General features: G+C 56.7%; 2 protein-coding genes across 10 annotated transcripts in view; one reads left to right on the forward strand and one right to left on the reverse strand.

Moving 5' to 3' along the window:
* Nucleotides 1-1,579, forward strand: part of COL18A1 (collagen type XVIII alpha 1 chain) — a 51,224-nt gene extending 49,645 nt beyond the window's left edge. For both annotated transcript variants that reach the window (XM_088834852.1, XM_088834853.1), the window contains exons 40-41: nucleotides 144-259; nucleotides 1,133-1,579. In XM_088834852.1, the coding sequence (XP_088690978.1) occupies nucleotides 144-259; nucleotides 1,133-1,346 (330 nt within the window). In that variant the 3' untranslated portion in view covers nucleotides 1,347-1,579. The remainder of the gene's footprint in view (nucleotides 1-143; nucleotides 260-1,132) is intronic.
* Nucleotides 1,580-4,693: 3,114 nt separating this feature from the next.
* Nucleotides 4,694-26,929, reverse strand: SLC19A1 (solute carrier family 19 member 1). 8 transcript variants are annotated; one of them, XM_088834864.1, is made up of 8 exons: nucleotides 26,790-26,929; nucleotides 26,252-26,405; nucleotides 24,067-24,181; nucleotides 22,519-22,736; nucleotides 17,791-18,559; nucleotides 17,530-17,722; nucleotides 14,632-14,773; nucleotides 4,694-5,526 (listed from the first exon to the last, which is right to left on the reverse strand). In XM_088834864.1, the coding sequence occupies exons 4-8, from the start codon at nucleotides 22,705-22,707 to the stop codon at nucleotides 5,293-5,295; spliced, it is 1,527 nt and encodes a 508-aa protein (XP_088690990.1). In that variant the 5' UTR covers nucleotides 22,708-22,736; nucleotides 24,067-24,181; nucleotides 26,252-26,405; nucleotides 26,790-26,929; the 3' UTR covers nucleotides 4,694-5,292. The 8 variants fall into 8 exon arrangements, with proteins under 8 accessions (XP_088690990.1, XP_088690982.1, XP_088690984.1 ...); XM_088834856.1 differs by lacking the exon at nucleotides 24,067-24,181; XM_088834858.1 differs by lacking the exon at nucleotides 24,067-24,181 and having other exon boundaries at nucleotides 26,252-26,398; nucleotides 26,790-26,844.
* Nucleotides 26,930-27,339: the final 410 nt, after the last annotated feature.

Consider the following 27,339-nt stretch of genomic DNA (forward strand, 5'->3'; position numbering starts at 1 on the left):
TGCCTGCCATCCTGGGGAGCAAGAGGCCTGGGACCAACCTACCCTTGGATGGGTGAGTATTTCGGAGACCACTGAGACCACCCAGCTGCCCTTGCCCCTGGCGGATGGTGACCAGACACTGGCTGACCCCCTCTCCTCCGCAGGACGAGGTGTTGTTTCCTAGCTGGGAAGCCTTGTTCTCAGGCTCCGAGGGCCAGCTGAAGCCTGGCGCCCGCATCTTCTCCTTCGATGGCAGAGATGTCCTCCAGCATCCTGCCTGGTAGGTCTCCATGTGGGCCAGCGGCTCAGGTCCTCTGGATCTGAGAGTCCTGAGCAAAGGGGGACGCTCCGGCTCCGAGCCTGCAGGCTGACCCAGTCCTGACACACGCTTGCAGCTTAAAATCCACAAAATGCAAGATCACAGGAGGAGTGGTAAAGGTGGTTGTTTGTGATGTTACCTGAAACGCCTTCATCTGGCCTGCTTTCCCAGCAAGTGCCCCCCACGTCCTGCTGGGGAGGCGGGTCTGGGAGACCACAGGCTCTGGCCCCAGTCTGTCACCTAATCATCACAGTGAATTACTTATGTAGATTCCTCAAAGTGTAATTTCTGGGTTGGAGAACATGTGTGTCCAACATGCTTGCAGAAGTCACCGGGTGGCCCTCAGGCTGGCCCCATGCCCATCGTGCTCTGCTGGCAGGTGTGAGGACTCCTGTTCGCGGACACTTAGGGGGCTCAAGGTGTCACATGACTTCATCGGCCTTCATCAGGGAGCACCGCCCAGGACTGTGACCTGGCCCCTGTGGGCTCCACCGGCCAAGGGGCTACACCTAGTTACTAGTGAGGAAGCTGGCAGCCTTTATCAGGCATGGCCACTTGATGCCAAGTCCACCCACCCCAAAGGGCCAGCCGTCTATGTTGCCAGGCCTGCTCACCAGGCAGTGCCCCCCAAAGCAACAGCAGTACAGGGTGTGATCTGGGGGCTAAAGCCCCAAGACTGGGTGGGCCTGAGTGCCGGCAGCCCGAGTGTTTGCTCCCCAGCGGCCCCCACACCCCAGCAAACCTCCACCAGCGGGAGACACCCTCTTCTGCTTGGGGTGGCTACAGCCTGGAAGAGGCGGGCCCAGTGAGACTGACAGCTGCTGCATCTTGCAGGCCCCAGAAGAGCGTGTGGCATGGCTCAGACCCCAGCGGGCGCCGGCTGACCGAGAGCTACTGTGAGACATGGCGGACGGACACCAGGGCGGCCACGGGTCAGGCCTCCTCGCTGCTGGCGGGCCGGCTGCTGGAGCAGAAAGCCGCTGGGTGCCACAACGCCTTCATCGTCCTCTGCATCGAGAACAGCTTCATGACCTCCTCCTCCAAGTAGGGCCTCTGCGGGCACCGTGGACAGGTGGACTGGCGAACAGAGTGCCAGAGAGGAGCCAGGCACCAGGCAGGAGGAGCAGAATGCTCTCAGCCTGGGCAGAGAGCCTCTGCCGGCACCCCAGGGAGGGGATCTGGCTGGGACACTTGCCTGTATGGTTCACGTTTCATGTAATCCTCAAGAAATAAAAGGAAGCCAAAGAGTGTATTTTTTAAAAAGTTTAAAACTGCTTGGTGCTCAGATTTCCTTTTGGCCTTGTTTTGGCAAGAGGCCAGCTCTGGAAACTTCTGCCCAGTGAGGTCCAGACCTCCTGGGTACCTTGGGGCAGGGTGGGGAGTGGTGTTTGAACTGCCCCAGCTACTCTCTTTCCCAGAAACCCTTGTCCTGCCAACACCGGGCCATCTACAGAGAAACCACGAGGGGGCGCTGGGGCTTCACCACCTTTCCTCCCAGCAGCCATCCTGTGGAAGTTTCCAAGCTTGACGCCCCACCGCTGACCCGGGCTCCTCAGCCCCTCCTCCCTGGGCTCTGGCCCCCATCTCCTCCTGCTTCTGCTGTGTGTGGCCAGTCCTGCCACGGTGGGTGGGGATCGTCTACAGTAAGTGACCCCTAAGGCACAGAGCCTGGCCCTGGTCCAAGATGTACTTGTTGAGGGGTCCATAAACCCAGCACTCAGTCCCTGGACCTGGACTCAGCACTAGCGTCCCTTCACCAGGGTGAGGATCACCGATTCCAGCTCCAGCCCAGCTCTGCCCAGGAGCATGTCCAGGACCTATCTGGGCCCAGATCCAGGCCCCTTCAAGTCCTGGCCAGAACTGCCTCTGGTTGAGCTTGGCACCAAGGTTCCGGGTCCACCTTTGCTGGACATGAAGGCAGAAACACTTGGAGGCAAAGGGGATGGCCACACACGCCTACCCAGCCAGCTCCGAGATGGGCAAGGCTACATGGAGGAGTGGGGCCAGCCCTGGACCGGTGACGGCCATGTGTGCTTGGTCCCTGCTCAGTACGATCTGCACCAGCACATCTCTGGGGAAACGCGTGGCGTGGCCCTCCTTGTGGGAGGAGAGGCGGGGACATCTGGGGGTGGACACGGGCATCTCTGGGGGAGCTGATGGGGTTTGCAGGCCGGAGCCCAGCTGCCCCAGGGCCTGCTGTCCGAGCACTGTGGCAGTAAACCTGGGAGGGACTGGTCCTGGGAGCCCCACAGCCTCCAAATAAAAGCGGTCATTCACACGGATGCTGGGTCTGCAGGAGCCCTCCTCCTGCCTCGAGAAGCCTATGGGCAGAGGAGCCTTGTGGGCTACAGTTCAGGGGGTCACACAGTCAGACACGTCTAAGCGACTGACTTTTGTTCTCACTTTCACTGTCAGGAGGCGAGTCCTTATCTTGGACCGCCCAGCTGGCTGATCCTGCCAAAGGGGTATACGCAGTTGTGCAGACACACACGGATATGCATAGGTATGCACAGGTGCATACAGGTGTGCACACCCATACACAGGTGTACAGATGTACACGGATGCACATGGATACACAAGGGTTTTCAGATGTATGGTTGTCCCTCAGCCCCACGGGGATTGCTCCCGACAATCCTACAGATAGCAAAACCTGCTCAGGAATTCTTATGTAAAATGGTGTGATATTTGCATGTAACCTATGCACATCCCCCTGCATATTCTAAATTATCTCCGTTCCATTCCGTCGCTCAGTCGTGTCCGACTCTTTGCGACCCCGTGGCCTGTAGCCTACCAGGCTTCTCCGTCCATGGGATTCTCCAGGCAAGAATACTGGAGTGGGTTACCGTTTCCTTCTCCATAAATTATCTCAGATTACTTCTAATACCTAATACTGCGACCCTATGACTATAGAGTCCATGGAATTCTCTAGGCCAGAATATTGGCCATTCCCTTCTCCAGGGGATCTTCCCAACCCAGGGATCAAACCCAGGTCTCTTGAATTGCAGATGGATTCTTCACCAGCTGAGTCATCAGGGTAGCCCCCCAAAAATGCTATAGAAACAGTTGTAAATTCGATGTAAACACCATGGTAATAGAGGCTGGAAAATGGCAAATTGTATTTTGCTTTCTGAAACTTTCTGCATTAAAAAAGAGAAAATTTTCAATCCACAGTTGAATCCTCAGATGTGCAAGGATATAGAGCTGCCACGGGTGTGCGCTGGTGCGCATGGACACACACACGTGTGCAGGTGTGCACAGGTGTGCATAGACACAAGAGGCACACGGATGTGAGCAAATACACGGAGGTGTACACAGATGTGAGGTACAGATGCGTGCATGTGACGGTCGTTGGCGGAAGCCACAGGTCCCACACACCCATCTTCTCTCAGGTCTCCGTGGGGGCGGCCAGCAGCCTCACAAGCCCCTCAGAGCCGTGCAGGTGGTCTGTGCCCTGGGCTCCTGACCCGGCCCTGTGTCCCACGGCTGCTGTAGGTGTCTGACCCCCGAGGGGCATGCACGCTGCACTGAACAGGAGCTTAGCACTGGGGGTGGCAGAGACCGAGCAGGGGGCCAGCGCCTGTGGGAGGCTGCAGGGGGAGGAGGAGGACCAGGCCACTGGGCCAGCCACACCAGGAGGGCGCTCCTGGCGTCCAGGAGCAGGTCGTGGGGGCCTGGAGCAGAGCCCTGCCTCCTGGGTCAGTAGCAGAGGTGAGCCTTCTTCCCTCAAGCCCCACTGGTTCCCTGAGGATGGAGGAACCTGTGCTGGCTGCTGCCTCTTCCCGGCAGGGTTCTGGGGGCGGCTGTGGCATCTCCTGCGGAACCACCAGGGGACCATCCGTCCTGACTGACCTGTTGGCTGTGACTTACCGCAGGTCCAGCCTCTTCCTCAACCGTTCACCCAAGTCAACCTCGGGGACCTCACGGGCAGCCAGTTCTGGAAGCCCTGCCTCCAGCAGGCACCCTGCTCTGCGGCCTTTTCTGTGGACCTTGGATGAAGGCCTTGGATGAGACCACAGGAGAAGCCGGGATCAGCTCAGGTCAGGGTCGGGTCCATGCCTGTGGCTGGGGGCAGGGCTGGGTCCCTCCGTTGGCCTGGTGGACACATGGAGTCAGGTGCCCCCTCATGTGGGTTGTGTGTCCACATCACGTGTCTGGGCATCACATCTCAGAGGATGTATGACTGGCTCTCAAGCGCCAGGGCAGCACCCAGGGTGGCACAGGCAAGTACCCTTGGGGCAGATGCGTGAGCGGCCCCCAGGATGGGGACAGCATCAACCCAGCTCTGAGCAAAGGAGGGAGAGGATCTGGGATGAAGTCTGGAACTGAGGTGCTTCCACTGGACAGAACCACCACCCCAGTGCCCTGCTTCTCCCCCAGAAACAAGCCAGACAAGGATTTGCACTTATGTCTGTTTTTTTAAAAAAAGGTACAGAACATCACTGAAAATGAAATCACCTGGACAACTGCAAATGTCACAGTTTAGCTACGGGCCCAGGAACATGGCTCCCACAGCCCAGAATATCCCGTGGGGGCCGGGTGCCCTACACTGGCATCTGGGACCACTTTGCTGGTTCCCTGGGACAAGTGGGACCTGCCTCCCAAGGAGAAAGCAGGGAGGCCTGATGGGCACCTGGACCCCCACCACTGGTCCCGTGTAGGCAGGAAGAGCAAACCAGCCCCCTGTGGCCAGGATGCCCTGCAGGCTGGGGGTCACAGCAAGGGCATGAAGTAGGGCTGAGGGGTGCCATGCTCTGGGTGCCATAACACAAGTCAAGGACCCCTCGTGGAGGCCACTGGCCCTCAGACCGTGGGTCCCAAGGACAGACCACCAGGGCCTCAGTCACAGCTGCCACAAGGTGACGATGTGGACACGATGCCAGAGACCTGGCTGCTGACACAGAGAAGACAGGGAGCCCTGAGGTCGAGGCCTGGCTTGCGGCCTGCGGTGTCAGGAATCTGACTGCCCACCAGGTGGGGCAGCAGGTCAGGTGAGGTCAGGCCGTGGCCTCAGACTGTGGGCTCGGCTCCCCCAAGGCAAACACACCATCCTCCGAGGCTGGGAGCGGGGCTCCATCCTGTGTGGCCTTCTCTTGCATGGGACTCACCAGCTCCTGGGCCAGTGGCAGGGGCTGGTGGCGGCTCTGTTGGAAGTGGCGCAGGCCCACCAGCACAGCGGCAAGGAAGTAGGCAGCGAAGAGCACCAGGAAGTACACGAAGTAGACAAGGAACTGGAAGAGAGGAGCAGGCGAGGTCACGGGAGCACCTGGGGGGAGGGGGCACCCAAGCCTCCACCTCCCAGCCAAGCAGCAGCACACCCAGCACTTCTGAGCCTCTGCGATCCTGCCTGAGGCATTCTGATCACTTGGTGTGACAGCAAATGTGCGCTTGGCTCTGGGGCCAAGTCTTCACACGTGTGTGGGTGGAGCCTAGTGGAGGGGAACAGACCATCCAGTCGCCCAGGGCAGCCCCCACAGCCCTAAGGCCTGGGCAGCCCTGAACCTGGCGACCAGTGAAGCTGCCCAGCAGTGATGCACAGGGACCTGGGCCCAGCACAGGGGAACCTCCCACCTGAATCTCAGATCACTGGGGGCAAGGGGCCAGGGTGTCTCCCTCATCTGTGGCCCAAGGCCCCGGAGCTCTACTCCCCCAGGGGGACTCCCTAAGACCCCCTTTGGCACCAGCACACTCAGCCCTCCTAGGAAAGCTCATTTTCAGAAGCAAAACCAGCAAGTGAACCATCAGAGACTTCACTTCCAGGAACCTGGGGCTGGCATGTCGTGCCTGTTTCTCTGAGTGAGTGAAGCCCTGGACGCTGCACAGAGAGCACTCAGAAGGTGGCTGAAAGCTGGACGGGCAGACCCGCCTCGACCTTGGAATCCGAGAAGCAACACGGCAATGTGTTCTCTGGTTTTTTCCTTCTTTCTGCTGCCTGTATTCTTAAAGGAACCAAAGAAGCCAGCAAACCAGAAATCCCAAAACACATGGGAAAAAACTAACACTAACAAAAGCTGCTCCAAACGAAGGATCAGGAGAGGGACCACCAGCCCAGCAGGACGGGACACTGAAGAATAGGAACCACTCTACTCCAGCCAGACCTCACCCTCATGACCTAGGCTGTGACGCCCCCAGTCTGGTCAGGGGGTGTTGGTCAGGGCCCGGTGGGGAGCTGGAATGTTCACCCCTCCAGAGACCACACGGAAAGCCTGGACTATCGCTCTTACCAGGTGGTGCCCCCCACTTGCTGAAGAGTCAGGACTTTCAGCCCACCCAGCAGTGGCAAGAATGCTCTGGCCCTACCAGGATCACTGGAGGCCACAGAGGGAGTGGTAATGAGGCACCCAGGCCCCTCCCAATCACTGGTGGCCACGTGGGGAGCTGGCACTCCCATCCTTGCCCCCACACACCCCTCAGTGTGAGGAGGGCTGAGTGGGGAGTCTGGACACCCACCCCACCTGGCTGTAAAGAGGTACAAGCTCCTAGTCCTCTGCGAGGGTGGTGTCAGGAAAAGCCAACTAAAATAGAGGATTAAATAAAATCCAGAGGGACTTGCCTGGTGGTCCAGTGGTTAAGAATTCACCATGCAATGCAGGGGATGCAGGTTCAATCCCAGGTCAGGGCACCAAGATCTCACTTGCCTCAGAGTAACTAAGTCCAAGTACTGCAACTAAGACCCAAAGCAGCCAAATAAATAAGTATTTTTTAAAAATAAGATCTAGAATCTCATAACATAATGGCCAAAATGTACAGGTTTCACTTTAAAAAAATCACTCAGCAAACTTAGAAAAAGTTATCTAAATGAATGAAATACAATCAACAGACACGGTTACCAAGATGACAAGGATGATAAAGCTTTGCAGAAATGAAAGAGATAAAGAAGAAAAGTTACAGTGAAGTTACAGGAAAAGAAGAAAAACACAGTAACCAATACAAACACCTAACAAATGGTGCTGACAACAGAATGAGGGGACAGAGAAAAGAATCGGCATACTGGAAGATGCAACAATAGAAACGAGCAAATCGAAACAACAAAACAGACGGGAAAGAACAGAGCCTCATTCTCTAGGGGATAAAACACTGTTACGGGAGTAAAACCAGAAGAAAGAAAAAGGACGGAACTGAAAAAGTACTTGAGGAAATAACGGCTGTGACAATGTCTCAAATCTGGCAAGGGCCACAAACCTACGGATTTAAGAGGGTGCACGTATATCACGTTCAGTTGCTCAGTCACGTCCAACTCTTTGCGACCCCACAGACTGCAGCCCACAAGGCTCCTCTGTCCATGGAATTTTCCAGGCAAGAATCCTGGAGTGAGTTGCTATTTCCCCCTACAGGGCATCTTCCCAACCCAGGGATTGTGCTTGCATCTCCTATCTCCTGCATGGGCAGGCAGATTCTTTACCACTGAGCCACCTTGGAAGCCCCTTAGAGTGTGCTGCTGCTGCTGCTGCTAAGTCACTTCAGTCGTGTCCGACTCTGTGTGACACCATAGACGGCAGCCCAAAACAAAACACCTACCCCAAATCAGACCAACACAGATCATAGTCAAATTTTTGAAAGCTAAAGACAAAGAAAAAGGAAAAAATCTTGAAAGCAGCCAGAAAAAAAATGACACTGTAAGGGAAAAATAATTAGAATGACAGTGGAGTTTTCATCAGAAACTAGGAAGGTCACAAGGAAATGACAAATTTTTCACAGGGTGAACAAAACAACTGTTAACCCAGAAACCTATTCCACTGAAAACATCCTTCAGAAATGAAAAATAAATCAAGATACTCTCAGGTCAAGAAAAACTAAGAGAACAATTTGTCACCAGCAGACCCCCCCTGAAAGAATGCCTGAAGAAGGTTCTCTAAACAGAAAGTAAATGATAAGAAACCTGTGACATCAAAAAGGAGAAACAACAGTGATCAAAATTATGGGTAAACAAACTTTTCTCTCCAGTTTCCTAAATGTTTGATAGCTGAAGTAAAACTTATAACCCCATCTTAGGCAGCTCTAATGATATACAGAGGAAATAAATAAGGCACTTGTACTATAAACAGCAGAAAGAAAAGTGACTTAAAGGAGGTGAGGTTTCAATACTAACTACAACTGGCCATTGAATACACAAAGCAACTATCAAAAAAGTTATCACAAGAGATACACTCAAATTATACAACAGATAACCCAAAATGAAGTTCTGAAGAATCTGTAAATAACATATGAAAAGGCAAGGGAAAAGAAAACAGAAACAAAACGCAGAGAATAAAATGAAAATAAAAATGAAATGACAGGTGCAAGTTCTAAGACAGCACAATTACACTAAACATAAATGGTCTAAATAAACCAATCAAAAAAACAGATTGGCAGGGTAAGTTAAAAAAACATGACAACCATATGCTATCTACAAGAAACTCAAGTATAACAATATAGTCAGTTTAAAAATAAAAAGACAGAGGCTTCCCTGGTGGCTCCGTGGTGAAAAAAAATCTACCTGCAGGAGACATAGGTTCAACCCCTGATCTGGGATGATCCCATATGCCACAGAGCAATTAAGCCTGTGTGCCATAACGGATGAGCCTGTGCTCTAGAGCCCAGGAATTGCAACTGCTGAGCCCACGTGATGCAACTACTGAAGCCCATGTGCCCTAGAGCCTGTGCTCAGCAACAGGAGAAGCCATCGCAATGAGAAATCCATGCACCGCAACGAGAGGAAGCTTGCACAGCAATGAAGGCCCAGCACAGCCAATAAATAAATAAAAATTGGGGGAAGAAAGCCAAAGGAAAGCAGAATGGCTATATAAATATCATGTAAAGTAGACTTCAGAGAAAAGAAAATGACCACAGGCACAGAAGGACATTATATAACGTTAAAAGACTCAACCCACCAAGACACACCGTGCATGTGTATACAACAAATAGCTGTAAAAAATGTGAAGGAAAAACATGATTAATTGAAAGAAAAAAATAGACAAATTCACAATTATAAATGAAAACTTCAACATTCCTTTCTCAACAATAGGCCAGACAAAAAATGCATAAGGATACAGAAAAATTCAATACCACCATCAACAATAGGATGTAATTGGTATTTATAGACTACTCCACCCACAAACAGCAGAATTCACATTCCTTTCAAGTGTCCATGCACCGGTCCCAGACCACGTCCTGGGCCATGAAACAAACCTCGACATAATGCAGATTGTGTTCTCTGATCACAAAAAAATAGAATCAAAAATACAAATCAATAACCAAAAAACAGGAGAAACAGGAAAACAAAACACTTGGAAATTAACAAAACATTTCAAAATAATCATAGGTCAAAGAAAAAGTATGAAAAGAGACAAAAATACATACAACATATCAAAATCTGTAGGATGTAGCTAAAGCAGGCTCAGAGGGAAATCTACAGCAATAAATGCAAATATTAGAAAAGAAGAAGTCTCAAATCATTAATCATTAATCTAAGCTTCCATCTCAAGAACCCAGAAAAAGATGAGCAAAATAAATCCAAAGCAAGTAAAACAAAGGAAACAGTTAAAGCAAAAGTTCTAGCCAGTACAATAAGACAAGAAAGTAAATTAAAAACATTTAAGAAAAGACCTCCCAGAACAAATAAGTGACCTCAACAAGATTACACAACATTAACACACACAAGTCAATGTATTTCTTATACAGGCAGACCTCAGAGATATTGCTCAGTTCCAGACCACCCCCCTAAATATTGCAATAAAGCAACTCACACAAATTTTTTGGTTTCCCAGTACACATAAAAATTATGTTTACACTATACTATAGTCTATTAAGTGTGTAATAAATAGCATTATGTCTAAAAACACAGTGTACATACCTTAATAAAAATATTTTATTGCTAAAAAATGCTAACTGCCATCTGACAATGCAGGGTTGCCACAAATCTTCAACTTGTAAAAATGTCAGTATCTTCGAAGCATGGTAAAGTGAAGTACAATAAAATGAGGTCTGCCTGACTTCCCTGGTGGCTCAGACAGTAAAAGCGACTGCCTACAATGTGGGAGACCTGGGTTCGATCCCTGGGTTGGGAAAATCCCCTGGAGAAGGAAATGGCAACCCACTCCAGTACTCTTGCCTGGAAAAACCTATGGACAGATGAAGGAGCCTGGTAGGCTACAGTCCATGGGGTTGCAAAGAGTCGGATACAACTGAGCAACTTCACTTTCTTTTTTCTTTCTTTCTTGAACTAGCAACGAACATCAGGACACTGCTATAGACTGAACTGTCTCCCTTCAAAATTCATTGTTGAAGCCCTAACCTCCAGTATGACTGTATGTGGAGATAAGACCTTTCAGGAGTGATTAAGTTTAAATGAGGTCATGAGGGTAGAACTCTGATCCAGTATGACTGCTGCCTTCCAAGAGACAGAGACACCAGGAGTGCACACAGAAGAAAGACCAAGTGAGGAGAGCGGCCTTGGGAGAAACCAAACCTGCAAACACTCTGATCTCACACTTCCAGCCTCCAGATTGTTAGAGAATAGATTGCTGTTGCACAAACTGCCCAGCCTGTGATATTTTGTTATGGCAGCCCTTGTAGATTAATGCAGACACCAAAACTAAAAATATCACATAACAATTGCTCACAAAACACTGAAATACCTAGGAATAAACCTAAGAAAAGATGCACAGCACTACAGTACTTGCATGCATATCAAAAACTACAAAATGCTGAAAGAAACCAAAGAAGTTCCAAGTAAATGGAGAGGCATACCGTGTTCACAGGTTGAAGACTCAACAGAGTAAAAGATGTCAATTCTCCCAATACTGATAAACAAGCTTAATGCAATTCCTAGCAAAATCACAACAAAAATTTTTGTAGATATAGACAAGATTACTCTAAAATGTAGAGGGAAAGGCAAAGAAACTCTAATAGCTAAAAGAATTCTGAAAAAAATTTCAAAGTTGGAGGAATCAGTGTACCCAATTTTAAAACTTACCACATAGCTACACAAGCAGGACGTGTGGTGGTGGCGGAAGGGTGGCCGCACAGTCCAACAGAACCAACAGAGAACCCAGAAGCAAGCTCATACAAGTGGTGAAAAAGCAATTCAGTCTTTCAACAAATGGTGCTGGAGCGACTAGACATCCACAGACAAAGGAATCAAACAACACAAATGTCACACCTTACACGAAAGTTAAAACAAGTCACAGACTTAGGTGCAGAACTATAACACTTTAATAAGAAGCTGGGGAAAATCTTGGGGACCCAGGACCAGACAGAGTCATTATATGTTATGTGCTAAGTGACTTCAGTCCTGTCTGACTCTGTGACCCTGCGGACTACAGTCCACCCGGTTCCTCAGTCTATGGGGTTCTCCAGGCAAGAATACTGCAGTGGATTGCCATTTACTTCTCCAGGGGATCTTCCCGACCCAGGATTCCTGTGTCTCTTGCATTGGCAGGTGGGTCCTTTACCACTAGTGCCACCTGGGAAGCCCAGAATTATTATACGTAATACCAAAACTAAGATCCACAAAAGGACAGAGGAATGAATCAGACCTCATCAAAATTAAAAACTTTTACTCTGCAAATAGCCCCATTAAGAAGACGAGATGGTCTGCTATAGACTGGAGGATGCCTGCAAAGCACACGTCCAACAAAGGACTGGTATCTAGAATAAGCAGACATGCTCAAACTCAAGAATAAAAAGACAAAGGCCCCAGCCAGGAAATGGGCAGGAAAAGGCAGAAACGCTTCACCCAGGAGGATGTACAGACGCAGCTGCACATGAGAAGAGAAGCCTCACAGTCATCAGGGAGCGAGTGTGTGCATGCTCAGCTGTGTTGCACTCTTGGCGACCTATGGTCTGTAGCTGCCAGGCTCCTCAGTCCTAGGAATTTTCCAGGCAAGAATACTGGAGTAGGTAGCCATTCCCTTCTCCAGAGGATCTTCCTGATCCAGGGATAGAACCCAGGTCTCCTGCATTACAGGCAGATTCTTTAGTGTCTGAGCCATCAGGGAAGCCCATCATAGTCATCAGGGAAATGCAAATTAAAACCACAGGGATCAGCTCTCCACACCATTCAGAATGGCTAACAAATGGTGACCCCATCAAAGGCTGGTGAGAATTTGGAGAAACCGGCTTCCTCAGGCATGGCTGGTGAGAATGAAAAAACGCTGCAGAACAGTCTGGCAGCCACCCGAGGACTCAATGCCTGCACTTCGGGGTGTTTGTCCAGAGAAACGGAAATCCAGGTTCACACAGAAAGCTAGACACCAATGTTTAGAGCAGCCGCCAAGTGGACCAGGCTGGGGCTCCTGGCAGTAAGCAGGCAAGAGCCTGGGTCTGGTCACCAGGGAACTCACACAGCACAGGACCCGACAGGAGTAACTCTTTGTCTCCAGGAGCCGGGACGAGTGGTTCAAAGTCAATCCTGACTCCCAGGGTTCACGTAAGGGCACTCTCGAGACTACACCACTACAGAAATGGGGGTAAACTGGGGCTGCTGGGGTTGGGGCGGAGGTGGAGTGGGGCCCAGTGTGGCCGCAGGGGATGAGCAGGCATGCTCCCATCTCGACTGTGGGGTCCACATCCCCCTAGTGCCTGCACCCCAGAACTGCAGGATGTGGCCAATGGGGAGGCTGGGTATGTGAGTCTCTGCATTACCTGTTACTCCGCGAGTGAGTGTGTGGTAACCCAGAAATACTGTTTAACTTAAAAGCCAGCTCCCCACATGCTCTGGGCTGGTTCCCACCACCAGCTCCGTTCCCCACCCCAGCTCTCACTACCCACGATGGAAGGATGGGCCCCCAGTGCACTGCACGTGCAAACAGTGGGTGAGAGGAGCAGGGATGACTCTCCTGCCGGACACCACCAGGATCAGTAATTTCTAATTACAAGCAAGCCTGTAGAGCTCCCTTTTAACCAGGAAATTAAAGCAGCCAGACAAAAATCAATATAACGTCAGCTTGACCAGGCAAGGCCATAAAGTGCCACGTGGTGGGGTTGGGCTGAGACACGGGAGGAAAGTCCAGCCCTGTCCCCAGCCTGGAGCCCCCGAGAAGCCCCACCGCCCAGAGCTGGGATGACCTGGGCTCCAGGGAGGGGGAACACACCTGGGTGTGGAGGCCCCACGCAGGCCATGTGGACGGCTGCCAGCAAGGCCCACAAACAAGCCAGGAGGCAACGTGCTCCCTGCGGAGGCTGCCGCTCCGGAGGGGAGGGGGTCTCACCAGAGGGTCCCAGTGAAGGAGGGTCCAACCCACCACTTCTGGACGGAGGTCTGGTGCCTCTGGACTGCCCCTCCCGCCCAGTTGTAGGCACAGTCACACACGCCCCGTGGACCCAAGTCCAGCTCGGCCACCCTGCTCAGCCACAGTCCCCAGTGTTCAGCCTGGGGGGCCCTCCTGGGGAAGCAAGGCCAAAACCTGCCTGCTCGGATGGACACAAACGGCCACAGGCTCTTATGTCCTTCCTGGACCCCAGCCAAAAATCCCATTTCTGAACATGAGGGTCTCTTATGCCTGGAACCTTCTCCCTGGTCAGCTCTGGCAAGGGAGTCACCAGGGCAAGGGTGACACGGCACCCTTGGACAGAGGGCTGGACTTCTCCGTGGAGCTGCCACACCCCAGGGAGGCCCAGCTCCCAGCAGGTGGAGGCTGCACTGAGGAGCCCGGTGACAACCCTCCCGCAGGCCCATTCTTTGGCTAGTCCAGCTCACTCAAAGGTCCTGCCCTGGCCAAGGTACCGGGAGTCCAGCCTGAGCGTGTCCTGGGTCTCACGTTCTTCTTGGGAGACAGAAGACTGGATGGAGGGAGGGGTCAGGAAAGGGACTGACAGGCACCAAGGTCAATCAACCCTGGAGCTCTGCTCTCGTCTGCCCCATAGACAGCTGTCCCATGAACAGGACCCATTGCAAGAAGGCCTGTAGGAGGGCACAGGGAATGCTCAGAACCATGCCTCTAGCTTTCCCAGGACCTCAGCCAGTGTAGGGGGTATCCAGGGCCCTGAGAGCTCCTGCAGAAGTGACCGGCACCCAGGCTGGCCTCGGAGACCCCAGAGGTCTCAGTGAACTTGACTGCACATGCCTACTGCACTGCCCAATGTGGGCAGCATTCGCTGCCCCAACCTGAACCCTGCAAGGGAGCTGCACAGGTTGGTAGCAGGCAGCCAGACTGTGGCCCTCAGACTCCCTGCCCTCTGACCCTTCCCTCCCTGTTCCCACTCAGTCCAGAGAGTCTGGCTAGACATGCCCCTGCCTGCAGCGTGTCTATGGTCTGGGTGCCGGGAGGGGTGGCACTGCTGGCTGGACGGGCACCAGGAGGCCTGCACCCTGAGGCATCCCTCCTCCAGGAAGTGAGCCCAAAAGCGGAGCTAACCTGAGAGTGGACCGGGAGGCCCAGGCCCCGCTTGTCGGAGACGATGAGGATGATGATGGTCTTCAGAACGGTGGCGAGGAACGTGTTGATGCCGAAGACCAGGGCACGGAGCTCTTGAGAAAGAGAAGCCGCGATCTGAAAACTTAACAGGGAAGCGGGCTGAGGTCAGACAGCCAGGGCAAGATGTGCCCACAGGTGCAGAGGACCCAGCTAGGTGGCAGTGCTCTTAGGCAGCTAGGAACAGCCGCGGGTCCACCGAGGCTGCAGGGCGACCATGAGACCCACGCAGCGCCTGGGCTGCCCACCGCCCTGGGCCTGTGCTCTGAGCTGCACATCCTCCCTTGATGACCCATAAAGGAAGCGCAGAGCCAGGCACAGAAGGCAGCCCTGGGAGACAAAGTCTCCTGGAAACCCCAGGGCAAAGTAAGTTGTCGTCACTACAGGGCTCTCAGAAGACCGTCCCCCTGAAAGCAGGGTGTTACAACCACAGGCACAGGTGGGCACGGGGAAAATTACGGATTTAAAGTCCTTTGCCGTTAAGTAAGTCAGTAAATTAGAAAAAGACCCATAAAACAAAGAAGCAAGAGGAATTAATATGCTCAGTGCTTCCAGCGCTCTGCACAGAAATTAACATTTGAACACACTTTCCATTAAAAGCCCCAAAGTGCCTTAAAAGAAACTAGACAGGAAACATTCTCAAGTTCTGAAGAATGAGTGAACAAATATAGCCAAGAAGGCTTCCAGAGAATGACAAAGGCTGGGGAGCTTCTGCTGGGGGTGCGGGAGGGTTGGGATGACAAGAAATACATGAAGTGCCAGGGTGGGCAGGTGCACAGTAACTCGAGCAATAGATTAACTCCTGGGAAACAGGAGCCCAGCCAGGTCCCACCGGTACAGGCAGAACAAAATGCCACCTGTATGACTGGTGGAGATGATGCTGCCAGAGCTCCACAAGTGGGATTATAGTCAACGGTAACACGGTTACACACACCGTGAAAGGGCCCTGCCACCACACCCACACGTGGGCTGCAGACGACCGGGGAACAGGAAATCCCAGCGGGAAAAGAACCCGTGGGTGTGAACTGGCCAGGACGGCAAGAAGGGCCACTGGCCCTTGGGCTGCCCTCAGCTGCGAACTGGCCAGGACACCAGGGATAGGCCACTGGCCCACGAGCTGCCCTCCACCCGCTGTGCAGGCTCTGTGCCTGCCTAGCCGTGCGCCTGCCTGGCCGTGTCTGCAGCATCTCTTAAACCCTTTCCTAAAGCACATGAACTCTGACCTGGCTGGCCCACTTCCGGAACCACCTGAAGCCATTATCAGAACTTCAGAAGAAAAATGTAGGTGAGAGGGTGAGGCTTCTGAGCTAGGCGTCTCAGGGAGATACTGGAGACGGTGGCCTTGTCACCAGGAAGACCAAAAACAATGCCCTCTGGACACAGAGCCTCAGGCTTATGAGGTGCAGGAGTGATGACCCCAGCAGCCTGACACCCCATGTCAGCCACGGCGCCTAGGGGGGGTCTGCTGTCTCCTTCTCACATTTGTGTCTTATATTTGACCTTTTCTGCATCGTATTTTTCTGCTACAAACACCCATGGCTTTTACAATTGACACATGAGACACTAGGTGTCCTGAGAGAAGTGAGGGGAAGACACCAAGGGCCCTGGCGCCCGTTCCACAATGCTGGCGGCAGCGGGAGAGGTGGGGCTTACAGGCTGAGAGCAGGTCAGGACGGGAGGATGCAGCGTCCCGCTGTGTGGGAGGCCAGGCCTGGGGCCACGTCCATAGGCAGTTGGGGAATGGGGACATGGCCACAGGGGCAAGAGGGCGGCGGAGCATAAACCGTGCCAGCAGGGCCAGGGTGTGGTCTGGGCACCTGGGCAGCACTGGCCCGGGAAAGGCAAGGACTGGGTCTGATCCGGGCTCACTCCCACAGACCAAGGCAGGAATGGGTCTGACGTGCAGGGGGACTGTGAGACGGTGCAGGGGAGCCCGGCCACCATGCTGTGGGCAGGGGGGAGGGCTGCAGGCTGCAGAGGGGTAGGAGTCTGGGGCGCCATCCAAGCTCAGCAGAAGGAGGGGGCAGATGTTCTCACATGGTTGTGACTGGAGTGGATGGTCTGGACGGAGGTGCCCTGGGGGAGACAGGGCGCAGTGGGGAACTGGAGCCAAACAGCTGGGGACAATGCCAGGTACGGGTGTTGGGTATGTGCTGTGTGTCACACATGCGGTGTGAACACGTGTGTCTGGGGTGAACACATGGTGGGAGAGGTCCAGTTCAGAGGGTGCACTGGGGGTCAGGAGCCAGACCCACCCAGCAGGACGTGGCTGGGGAAGGTTCTGGAAGGCACAATGGGTCAGCAGGCAGTTCTTGGGACACCTCCGGGCGGGTACAGGAGCGTCACCAGGGGTGTGAGGAACGCAAGGGTATCAGGGAAAGTCTCCCTTGGGCAGAAGGCCAGCTGGGTCACCAGCTGGGTCACCCAGTTACTGCCGTGAGCTGCCCTGCCCAGAAGCAGGAGAGGGCCTCAAAGTGGCCCATGACAGGCCTCAGAGTCACCCATGACAGGACCTCAGGGCCGGGAGGCAGGACTTCAGAGGTCCAATCTTGTGGACACCAGAGGCTCAAGGCGGGCACACAGGGGATGCCCACACAGGCCAGGCTCCTCGCCCAGCCTTAGGGTCCTGGCAGCTGGGACAGGGCATGCTGTGGGCAAGGGGGCTCCCGGCTAAAGGTACTTGGGGCTCACGCTCCGACATGAGCAGTACATACCCTGCTGCTCCCCATGGAACCTTCTGGAAGGAGGCCTTCTGCTACATACCGTCCATGGCCCTCCAGCCACCCACTCCCACACCTCTTCCAGTTTCTCAGGCCACCCGCCAGCCCCAGCCCGACTCACGTGGCGATGGGCACCAGGAACTGGTAGGAGCCGCGGAAGAGCACAAAGGCCGCGTAGCACAGCCAAATGTCGCGGGTCTTGTGCATGAGGAACACCAGCCCCGCCTGCAGCGCCGTCACCACCGCGATGACCAGCCTGGCCCACAGCGCCCAACGGATCCTCACGAAGCCCGCGGCGAAGGAGGTGAGGGCACCTGGGGAGACAAGTCGCGTCACGGCCGTCCCCGGCGTCGCGGTCGCCGCCGCGCGGGGCGGGGCGTACCTAGCAGCGTGGAGGCGGCGTCCGCCCCGCCGTTGTAGACCCTGGCGGTGTCCGTGGTGGGGTAGACCACGTTCCACAGGATGTGCACGTAGTAGACGATCAGGTAGTAGCCGGCCGAGTTGAAGACCCACCAGAGTGACCAGAGGCGCAGCTGCGGCAGCCGCAGCGCGCGGCCCAGCTCCCCGAGCACGCGCACGAACGTCGCGTCCCGCCAGGCGGCCGGCGGCCAGCCCGGCCTCGCGCCCGCGGCCTGCGCCCGGCCCGGGTCCATCTGGTCCAGCTCGGAGGGCGCGGCCCCGGCTCGCACGGGCGCCCCGCGGTTGAAGAAGAGGCTGCGCTTGGGGCGCTTCAGGAACAGCGCCAGCACCAGGCTGAAGGTGAGGAAGGCCAGCGAGATGTAGTTGAGCGTGGAGAAGGGGACCCTGCCCAGGGTGACCAGCAGCTGGCCCAGCACCGAGCTGGTGAAGACGCCCAGCAGCACCGAGGCCCGCGAGTAGCTGGCCATGCGCTGGTAGCGGGCAGGGGGCACCAGCGAGAAGATGTAGGAGGAGTAGGCGATGCGGGCCGCCATGGTGATACTGAAGAAGAACTCCATGAATTGCATGTGCAGCACGGTCGAGCCAAACAGCAGCAGGAGCCACACAGACACGTAGCTCAGGCCCTGCAGCAGCAGCACCGGCTTGTAGCGTAGGTAGTCGGTCAGCAAGAAGATGGGCACCAGCACGGCCAGGTACGAGTAGGACAGCACCGGCGTGATCTCGTTGGTGACCTGCAGGACAGCACATGCGTGACTCCCAGCCCCAGAGCGCGGTCCCTGGGCTGGGCCTAGCACCTGCGAGCACATGGGCCCCACGCACCCCCAAGTCACCCCGTCTCCTGTGCCCCTTTACCACAGTGCCCCACCAGGACTAGGTGGCGAGTATTGTCCTCCAAACACGTGCAGCCCTGAGGGCTGCCCAGGGCATCCGAGGAAACAGAGAGAAGCACAACCAGACCCCCAAACGTGTTCCTCTCTGACCCCAACCCCAAGGGCGTGCTCCTCAGGAAGCTGTTTGGTATTGACACCTGCAGAGTGCTGGTAAGGATGCTGAAAAATAATCAGTAACTGCATGCTAAGCAGTTGATCCAGGCTTGTCTCTAATGAAATAACAACATGATAGGATTTCACCTTAAATCTAACGATATAGAAAACAGAGCTGTGACTAATCTACACTCTTGCCAGCAGCCGAGGAAGGCCTTCAGTGGGCAGGTCTCACTCGGTCCCAGGGCACAGGGGACGCTGCAGCCACCCTCACACCAGCCACTCACAAGAGCAAAGCTGGGCCCTCACCCCCGCCTGTCAGGCAGGACTAGGAGCTGCCTCCATTGGAGCCAGGACTCCCAGCTTCACCAAGGGAGCTGTCTATGGCCTTGGCCGTTCAGCTGTCCACTCAGACAGGGCCGACCCAGCAGGACACTCCCTCCTGGGCACGCAGGGCAAGGCCACAGCCACAGACCCCCTTGGGATGCAAGCCAGACGTCCTCCCACTGCCCAGGAAGGGCCACCCTGGGCCTGTCCCCCAAGAAGAGGTCCCAGCTTTTGAGAGACCCAAGTCTTTGGCCTCGCCCCCGCCCCCCCGCCCTTCCTGGGGGATGCACACGGGAGGCAGCCTGTGCTCGGAGCCTCTCCCGAGGCCCAGCTGGGTGTTTAGCAGGTGGTCTCCTACAGGAATCCAAATGACCCCACCTGACCCTCCTAGTGGCTTCATCTGACCCCAAATGACCCTCCCAGGAGTTCCACCTGACCCCAACTGACCCTCCCAGGGCCTAGCCATGGCTCAGATCATCCAGGGGCAGCAACAGGTGAGCCTCTGGCCTTGTTAGGCTGTCAGAGGCTTCGGCCTCCCTTAGTTCCCACCCGACTCAGGGCGCTAACCCTGACTGCACCTGACCGCCTGCTAACACCAAGGCCCACTTCACAGATGCACCAAGGGCCCAGAGCTGAGCCCAGGTCAGCATGCAGGGCCCAGCTGAGCCCACTGTTTCCTGGAGGCTCACCCATGGTTTTCTGCAGCTGTCATGTCTGTCCACCCAGAACTTGCAGCCTAACTGGCTAGACCCGGGCACTGCTTCTGAGTCTGTGCTCAGGACTCCAAGCTGGCCACACACCCACTGCCTCCAGGGCTCCCCTGCCCACTGGAAGCCACCCAGTACTGAGCACTAGAGCCTCGGGACAGTCCAAGACAGTCTTGGTGCAAGTCTGTTCTCAGGGGCGCTGCAAAACCAGTGCTGGTCCCAGAGCCATGGGGGCCGGCTGCAGGGTCAGAGCCTTGTTTATGGAAAATTCCGGGAACATCAAACAACCTCTCAGTTAGTGGTCGAGCCCTCTTGGCAGGCGGCTTGCACAGCTGCGGGGCCATGGGGTCAGAACCGCGGGAGGCCAGCCGTTTCTTTCTTGTCCCCTCACTGCTGCCCATGCCCCAGATCCGCTTTCTCCTGCTGGGCAGGCATGCAGGCCAGGGGGGCGGACCCATGTCATATTTGGGCACTATGGGGAGCACAGCACCCACAAAGTCCCTGTGGCAGTTGACATGAGGGCTGCCTCATCCTGGCCCAGCCACTGTTGCTGGGCTACGTTCCCAGCACCTCGGTGTGGACAGGCTAGATCCAGACTGATAGGCAGGACGAGGAAGCCATGCCCACACCAGGATCCAGGTGGCCTCACGGCAGCCAACAGGAGGCTTAGCCAGGGCCCCATGGCAGGCAGGACAAGAACAGGATGCCATGGGCTCTGAGGACCATGGGACGAGGCGGGCAGGGTAGGGGCATAGGTGACCAGAATTCCAATTCTTCAACAGCTTACACCTGGCTGCACCCAAAGGGGCACAGGGAGCAAGGGCAGGACAGGGGCTGTCACACCAGCGACAGGCAGGGTCAGCCGCAGGCCAGCAAGGATTGCTGTGTAAAATGTCCTGGGCCGGGGTCATCATGGAGCTGGGGTGGGGGCTGCAGGACCCAACCTAGGCAGCTCAGATACAGAGAAGTCACAGGCCCCAAGGTGCAAAGCAAACCTCATACCCGCCAGGAAGTGCTTCATGAACCAAAGGGCGAGGGTGGGTCGAATGTGTGTGCAGGCAACACTCAGCATAAACCGGGAAGAATGGGGCTGAGTTCACAGTGAAACTGCAGCCCAGAGGACGCAGCAAGTGGGGAAGAAGCTGGTGGACAGGAGACACCAGGCCCCCAGCACCAGAAGCCCACCAGGCACAGGAAGGCAGACGCCCGCAGAGGGGGAAGCTGGCAAGGCCAGGCTTGGGGACAGCAAGGAACACAAGATACCACAGCAGAAAGCAAGGAAATCCAAGCCTGGCAGCAAGCCCTTTGTCTATCAGATGGGCTTAAACCCAACAGCGCCTGGTGGGTGCTGATGAAACGGAGTCAGGGCCCGGCCTCGCACTGCAGAGGGTGGACGTGACTGCGGCAGTGTTTCCCCTGGGGGATGGGATGAGCTGGAGACCTCAGAGACCCTTGGAGCAAGGCGGGGGGCGGTTCTTGGTGGTTTGAGGCCCTGGGTGCGAGTTGGGCAGTATCACCCTGTGTCTATGTGGGAGAAGTGACCGTGGCCACTGACCTGCTGGGTTGTCCCCGAACAGGCCTCTGCCAATCTCGGGTCACATCCAAGGCCTGGTGGGCGGCTTAATTTCTGGAACCTACTATTTAAGGGCTAACTTGTGACCTGAGAGGGCAGGCAAGTGGGAGTTTAGTACAGAGGTTTTCCTTATAGTTATTTTAAGGGCGCGTCCCACGGGGGCTCACTCCCAAGTCATCTTGGCAGCGGACGATGGGCCCTTAAGGAACAGACTGGCATCCGGGAAACTGGCCAGTCAGCGAATGAGGGACATGCCACACCCAGTGCTGGAGGGAGGCAAGGCCCCCCACCCCAAACTCACCTGGGAAGTCACCACTCTGGCTGTGGGTTGGAGCCCTCACACACACATGGCTTTGAGCCCATGCATGACGCCGGGGCACACGGGTGTGTCTGTTTTCCAAGAGGGCTACTTTGAGGGGGCAGGCTCGTGTGCAAGGTGATTCCACATGGCTTAATCCTGGGGTCACTGAGGGGTGGGGGCCAAGCCTGGGACCAGAGGGAGGCAGGAGCTCCCTGAAGAAATCAAGTGGGAAATCCCCGTGGGACCCAGTGGGGTCCAGCACCAGCAGCAAGGGGTGTGGACGCGAAGGTCACCATGCAGGGGACAGACAGGGTTGGGGTCAGGCTCTGCGGTGGCAGGTGGTCCTAAGGCAGGACAAGGAGGTGTGGTGAACAGACCCCGACCATATGTTTCATCAACCAACGGACTCTGAGTCCTCTTGATTTGCTTTATTTTATGGCGACAGAAACCGGCAGGGACATTGCCTGCTGCTGCTTTTACTCTGTGTCTGAAGCAAGACTCCCATGGGGTATAAGCTTATTAGTTGGGTTCCAATGAGATCCTTTGTCCTTGTTGCTGAGCAAAAGGCAAATTCCTTCTGTAATCCCTCTCCGCAAACAGGTCTCTGCTGGAAGCAAGGGCTCCACAGGTGGGTGGGCAGGCAGGCGAGGCCCCTGGGCCCTGCCCTAGAGGCCCACAGTGGTCAGGACCCCTCCACCAGACCTGCCACCACCCCACGGGAAACTGGTGGCTGCCTGCGCCTGCAGCCATGCAGCCCCCGTGCTCCAGCCCGTCCCACCCGCATGCGCACCCAACATGCCTGCGTCTGTGTGAAGTTCTTGTCGGGGCCCAGGAGGTAAGGCGTGATGAAGCTCTCCCCAGGCCGCATCTGGGCCATGAAGCCATAGAAGCAGAGGAAGAATACCAGGCACCACCAGGACTGCTGCTCACGGCCGGGCTGGGGCTCTACCGGCGCCTGCTTCTCCACCTCCGAGCCAGAGAGCGCCATGCTGCCAGGAAACGGACAGGACTTCGCACCTGAAGGGGGGAGCCAGAGTCAGGGTAGCTCAGCAGGCAACTGCGGCCGCCTCCCCCAAATGCTCTGCAGCGATGGGCTTCCCACCACACCAGCCATTCAACCAGAACTCACATCACACGGAGGAGGGGGCCCCCAGCCCTGCACACCCAACCTGGAGCTTGTGACAACCCAACCACCTCTGGGGGCTCCAGGGCCGCAGCTCCGTAGGGTGGCGGGAACCACATGGGGCCCATAAATGCTAAATAACTGAAAGTAAATGCAATTTAAGATCCAGGTCCCCAGGAACCCCAGGCTCTAGTCATGCTCTCACAGTGCCACCCACTGTGGGCCAGGGGGCGGGCAGAACCCCTGAGCCCTGCCCCAGAGGCCCGAGGCAGACACGACCCCTCTGCCGGACCTCCCACCGCAAGGTCTGACGACTGCTCCTGTGGCTGGAGTCTCAATGTCACAGCACCAGGCATGTCCACATGCCAGGCACAGCAGAGGAGCAGTCCCGAGACAGCCAGGGACCGGGTAGGAAGAGGCCCTGCCGGGCACACAGCCCCTCAGGGAGGCCAGGCACACACCCGGGGAACAGCACTGGGGTCCATGATGGGGGCAGGAAGACCCCCCACCACCCGGGGCAGGCCTGGGCCACGCTCAGCAGGGGAGCTACGGTCCGACGAGCAGGTTCCTCCTTCCTCTCTCGTTCATTTCCGTGACTCACGGAAAACGGGGCAGGGGTGTCACAGCAGTAACCCCCTGGAGAAGCTGGGGTTGGCGGGTTTGTTCATGAGGCTACAGGGAGGGGCAGCAGCAGCCCGGGGGTTACTGGGTCCCAGAACCTGGTCCCAGCCTTCTCAAGAGCTAAGTGAAGCACCAGCCAAGAAGGCAGCCAGAAGCCCCCGGGAGATGCGGCTTCCTGGAGAGCACACAGGCCAAATGGCCCCAGCAGAAAGACTCTGAGGCGGGCACACGGCCCCCACTCCAGCCCCAGGACTCCCCTCAAGCTCACTCACGACTCCTGGGCCACTGCTGCCTGAGTGCCAGGAAAACAGAGACCCTCAGTCAGCTGAGCACCCAGCATGGGGTGAACAGCCAGGAACTTACAAAGCACAGGGCCCCCAGGAGCAGTTCCCACACTCTCTGTCCCCAGGGTCCCCGGGAGCAGGTTCCCACAGGCCACCATGCTCCCTGTCCCCAGGGATCCCAGGAGCGGTCCCCCACAGGCCACCATGCTCCCAGTCCCCAGGCTCAAAAGCTCAGGAGCCCCCATGCTCCCTGTCCCCAGGGGCTCAGGGGCCCCTGCTCTGAAAGGTGCTGTCTCCAGAGATGACAGAGATTCCCTACCTGGTGCCCCCGAATCCCGAATCCCAGGGCAGAAATCTCAGACTCCAGAGCACACCGGCTTCTTCATTTCTACTTCCTTGACTCCCACAGCTTCTGAAGCCCCAAGGCGGTGCTTCTGAGAGTCCCGTGAGAGCATGTCAGTAGGTCTGGGGCAGGCAGGACTCTGCTCCCTGACACGCCCCCCCTCCCCCACACTCCCAAACAACAGGAGTTGATGACAGCTCCACCCCCAGTATCTGAGGCCAGCACCACAACCCCCAGTGCTCAGATACCCCCGCGCCCAGCCCTGAGGGTCCCAAGTGATCTCAGGGTCACAACACAATGGTGGACCACTGCCCTCCCCAGGAGCACAGCTCTGCAAGAGTCCACACTCTGTGATGGCCAGGGAGCTGGTGAGGGGGTTGGGGGCAGGTCTGCAGACCCCTAGAGTTTACATGGGGCCTCTGGGAGTGTCCCACCAGCTGCTCCCCTCCAGCCCACCCCATCCCTGCAATCTGGAGGGCTGAGCTCGCTGCTGGAGTCCCTCACCTTCCTCCCCTAGCCAGCGACAGAAGCCTGGGCTCCTCAGCTCCTGGACCACAGGATGAGGAGGGCCCAGGGTCAGCTGTGGCCCGTCCCTCTGGGCTGCGGCCTACTGGCTGGTGGGTCACTTTCATTTCTGCTTTATGTTTTCTCCTGAGTGTAGCTTAAAGATCTGCCCCTGGCACCCACACGAGGCCCTCCTCCAACTTTGGGGGGGTGGGGGTCACAGTCCTGGCCTGTCCTGTGCCAGCACCTCTGGTGACTCCTCGTGTAAGAGGCCTTGCAGAGGCACCCAGGTCAGAGCTGTGGGGAGCGGGCCTTGAGGCAGGCTGACCTGTGACTCATCACAGGACTTACTAAAGACAGAGTGCTAGGCTCAAGGGGCTGGCGTCCGTCCTGGCTGCTGTGAGACCACCACCCAGGGCCATAAGCGACGGCACTGATTTGCACTGGAGGGGCCAGGAGGCTGAGCCCATTTTGGAACACGTGTCCCCCCATGCACCGCCCATGCACTTCCCAAAGATTCCAAAGCAGGCGGAGGGCAGCCAGCACATGCACCCATGGCTGGACTGCAGGGTTACGGGGAGGGCTTGGGCCCATCCAGGGAACACAGGCAGCCATACCAGAGCACAGGACCCCTGTGTGGGGCCGGGACAGGGGTGCAGAAGAAAGAATGGATGCAGAGCTGGGCTCTCCCCAGGGGGCTTGGCGCTGCGTGTGTTCCTGGCAGCCTTGGGAGGCCTCAAGGATTACCCACCCTGTTCATTTATTAGACCCACATGAGGGCACTGCCATGGCTAAGATTAAAGACCTCTTCCAAACACTCAGGCCCAGGAAGTTGAACTGGAGGGACCCGTCGTGTACCCACGGCCACAGAAACAGGGTACCCAGGGCAAGGGAGGTGCCCGAGCTCAGGGCAAGGGGGTAGGTGGGCCACTGAAGGAAGCACTGCCCGACACCTGGGCAGGCCGCAGGGAGGACGAAGACCTTCAGGAGAAGGAGCTGACCGTCGCCCTGGAAGGCCCCTTCTGACAGCCCATGCTCCCGTCTGCTCCCACCAGTTCTGTGCTCCCAGCACCTGGGAAGGATGGAGACCCAAGACCAAGACAAACCAAACACCATGGCTCTCATCTGGCGCTTCAGGAGAGCCACCACTGTCTCAGGCTGCCATCTGCTCACTGAACAGAGAAAAGCCTTGTGCCCTCCCACATCACATGACAGTCTGTGTTCCAAAGAGTAAAAAGGAAAACCATCTGGCGATCCCTACTGTGGACATCAAACCCACAAGTTGAAAACCCCTGGACACGCTGGTCATCTTTGCCTAGCACAGATAGCTGTAACTTGGGGTCATTAAACCCACCGATGCACCCTCTGAAAGTAAGCATCCTGGCAGTGTGAGTTCTTGCAGTCCAGCAGAGGCCGCTGGGTGGGCTGCCCACCCAAACCCCGCGGGCCTGGGCACCTGGCTCCCAAACCTGCAGGGGGAGGCAGTTCTGCTGATTCGGTCTGGGCTAGTGGGGGGGGGGGCCCCAGCAGGGAGCTCCAAGGACTATGGAATCTGCACGCTGTGGGTGGCCTGGAAGATAGCTGCTTCCAGATTCCCACTGGTCTTCTGAGACCTGCGGCCCGGACACCCCAGTGGCGAGGAATCCCATGAACACACGTGTGATGGGCATTCCCGAGGCTCTCCAGCACAGGTCGGGGGAAAGCGTGCCTTCCGGAGAGGTGCAGAGTGTCCCACGGCCCTGGACACTCTCCAGCGCCGGCTCCAACCGCGCCAGGAGCTGCTCCAAGGGGAAGTTGTTCACACCTACAGACTCGGGGCGCAGGAAACGACAATGGCTTGGCTGGAGACCAGACGCTCAGCCCTGCTCCCCCTCTTGCCCGGAGCCCGCGCGTAAGGTAACAGAGACTCGGAGAGTGCGCCGGGGTTGCCACGTGGGGCGAGGCTGCACGTGGGGCTCACTGCCCCCGCACTCATCTCCAGCGCCCCCACGCCCAACCCCATCCCGGGACCAGGAGCCCCCTGCTCGTGTCTCCGCGCCCACCCCAGCACCCGCAGCTCCTGCACCTAGTGCTTTCCCCGAGGCCCAAAGCCCGGCCTGCGCGCTCTACGGCATTGGAAGCGTGTGACCGCCGCGCGCTCCCTGCAGCCCGGCCCGCACCCTCACAACCCTCTCGGACCGCGGCAGCCCCAGTACCTGCACGCTCGCGGCCTCCGGGTTAGGGGCGGGGGACCACAGTGCCCACAATGCCCCGCGGCAGCTCGCTTCCGGCCGGCTGGGGGAGGGGGCGCACCTGGCCCCGCCCCGCCACGCGTTGCCCGGACACCAGCTGCAAGGTCTGCGACACGCTTCTCACAGTCTACCCGGGATCCGAACCCAGCGGTCTCGGAGGTCCCGCGCGCACGGCCTGCGGCAATTCGGAACACAACCCCTACTCAGCCCACCCAGTGGCCGGCCCCTGGTCACGCGCCCCTGGTCACCCAGTGCTGGCTGCTCCCCGTGCGTCCACCCCGCCCCCGGCCGCAGCCCCCGCCTCCCACCCCGCAGCTCCTCGCGCGTCCTTCGTGCCTACCCACCCAGAGCCGGACTCCCGTCACACTGGTCACAGCTCGCGGCTGTGCCGGACATCTCCGCACCGGGCCTGGAAAGAGGCGTCCCCACCCCGCCGCCCGCCCCGCCAACACCTGGCTGCAAGTGCCCCTTGGACGAGGGCCGCCCCCTGACTTGTGTACCGCGTGTCGCGCAG

This window comes from Moschus berezovskii, chromosome 1 (genome assembly GCF_049115385.1).
Source record: "Moschus berezovskii isolate FMDL1 chromosome 1, NW_MosBer_1.0, whole genome shotgun sequence".
Taxonomy (NCBI): domain Eukaryota; kingdom Metazoa; phylum Chordata; class Mammalia; order Artiodactyla; family Moschidae; genus Moschus; species Moschus berezovskii.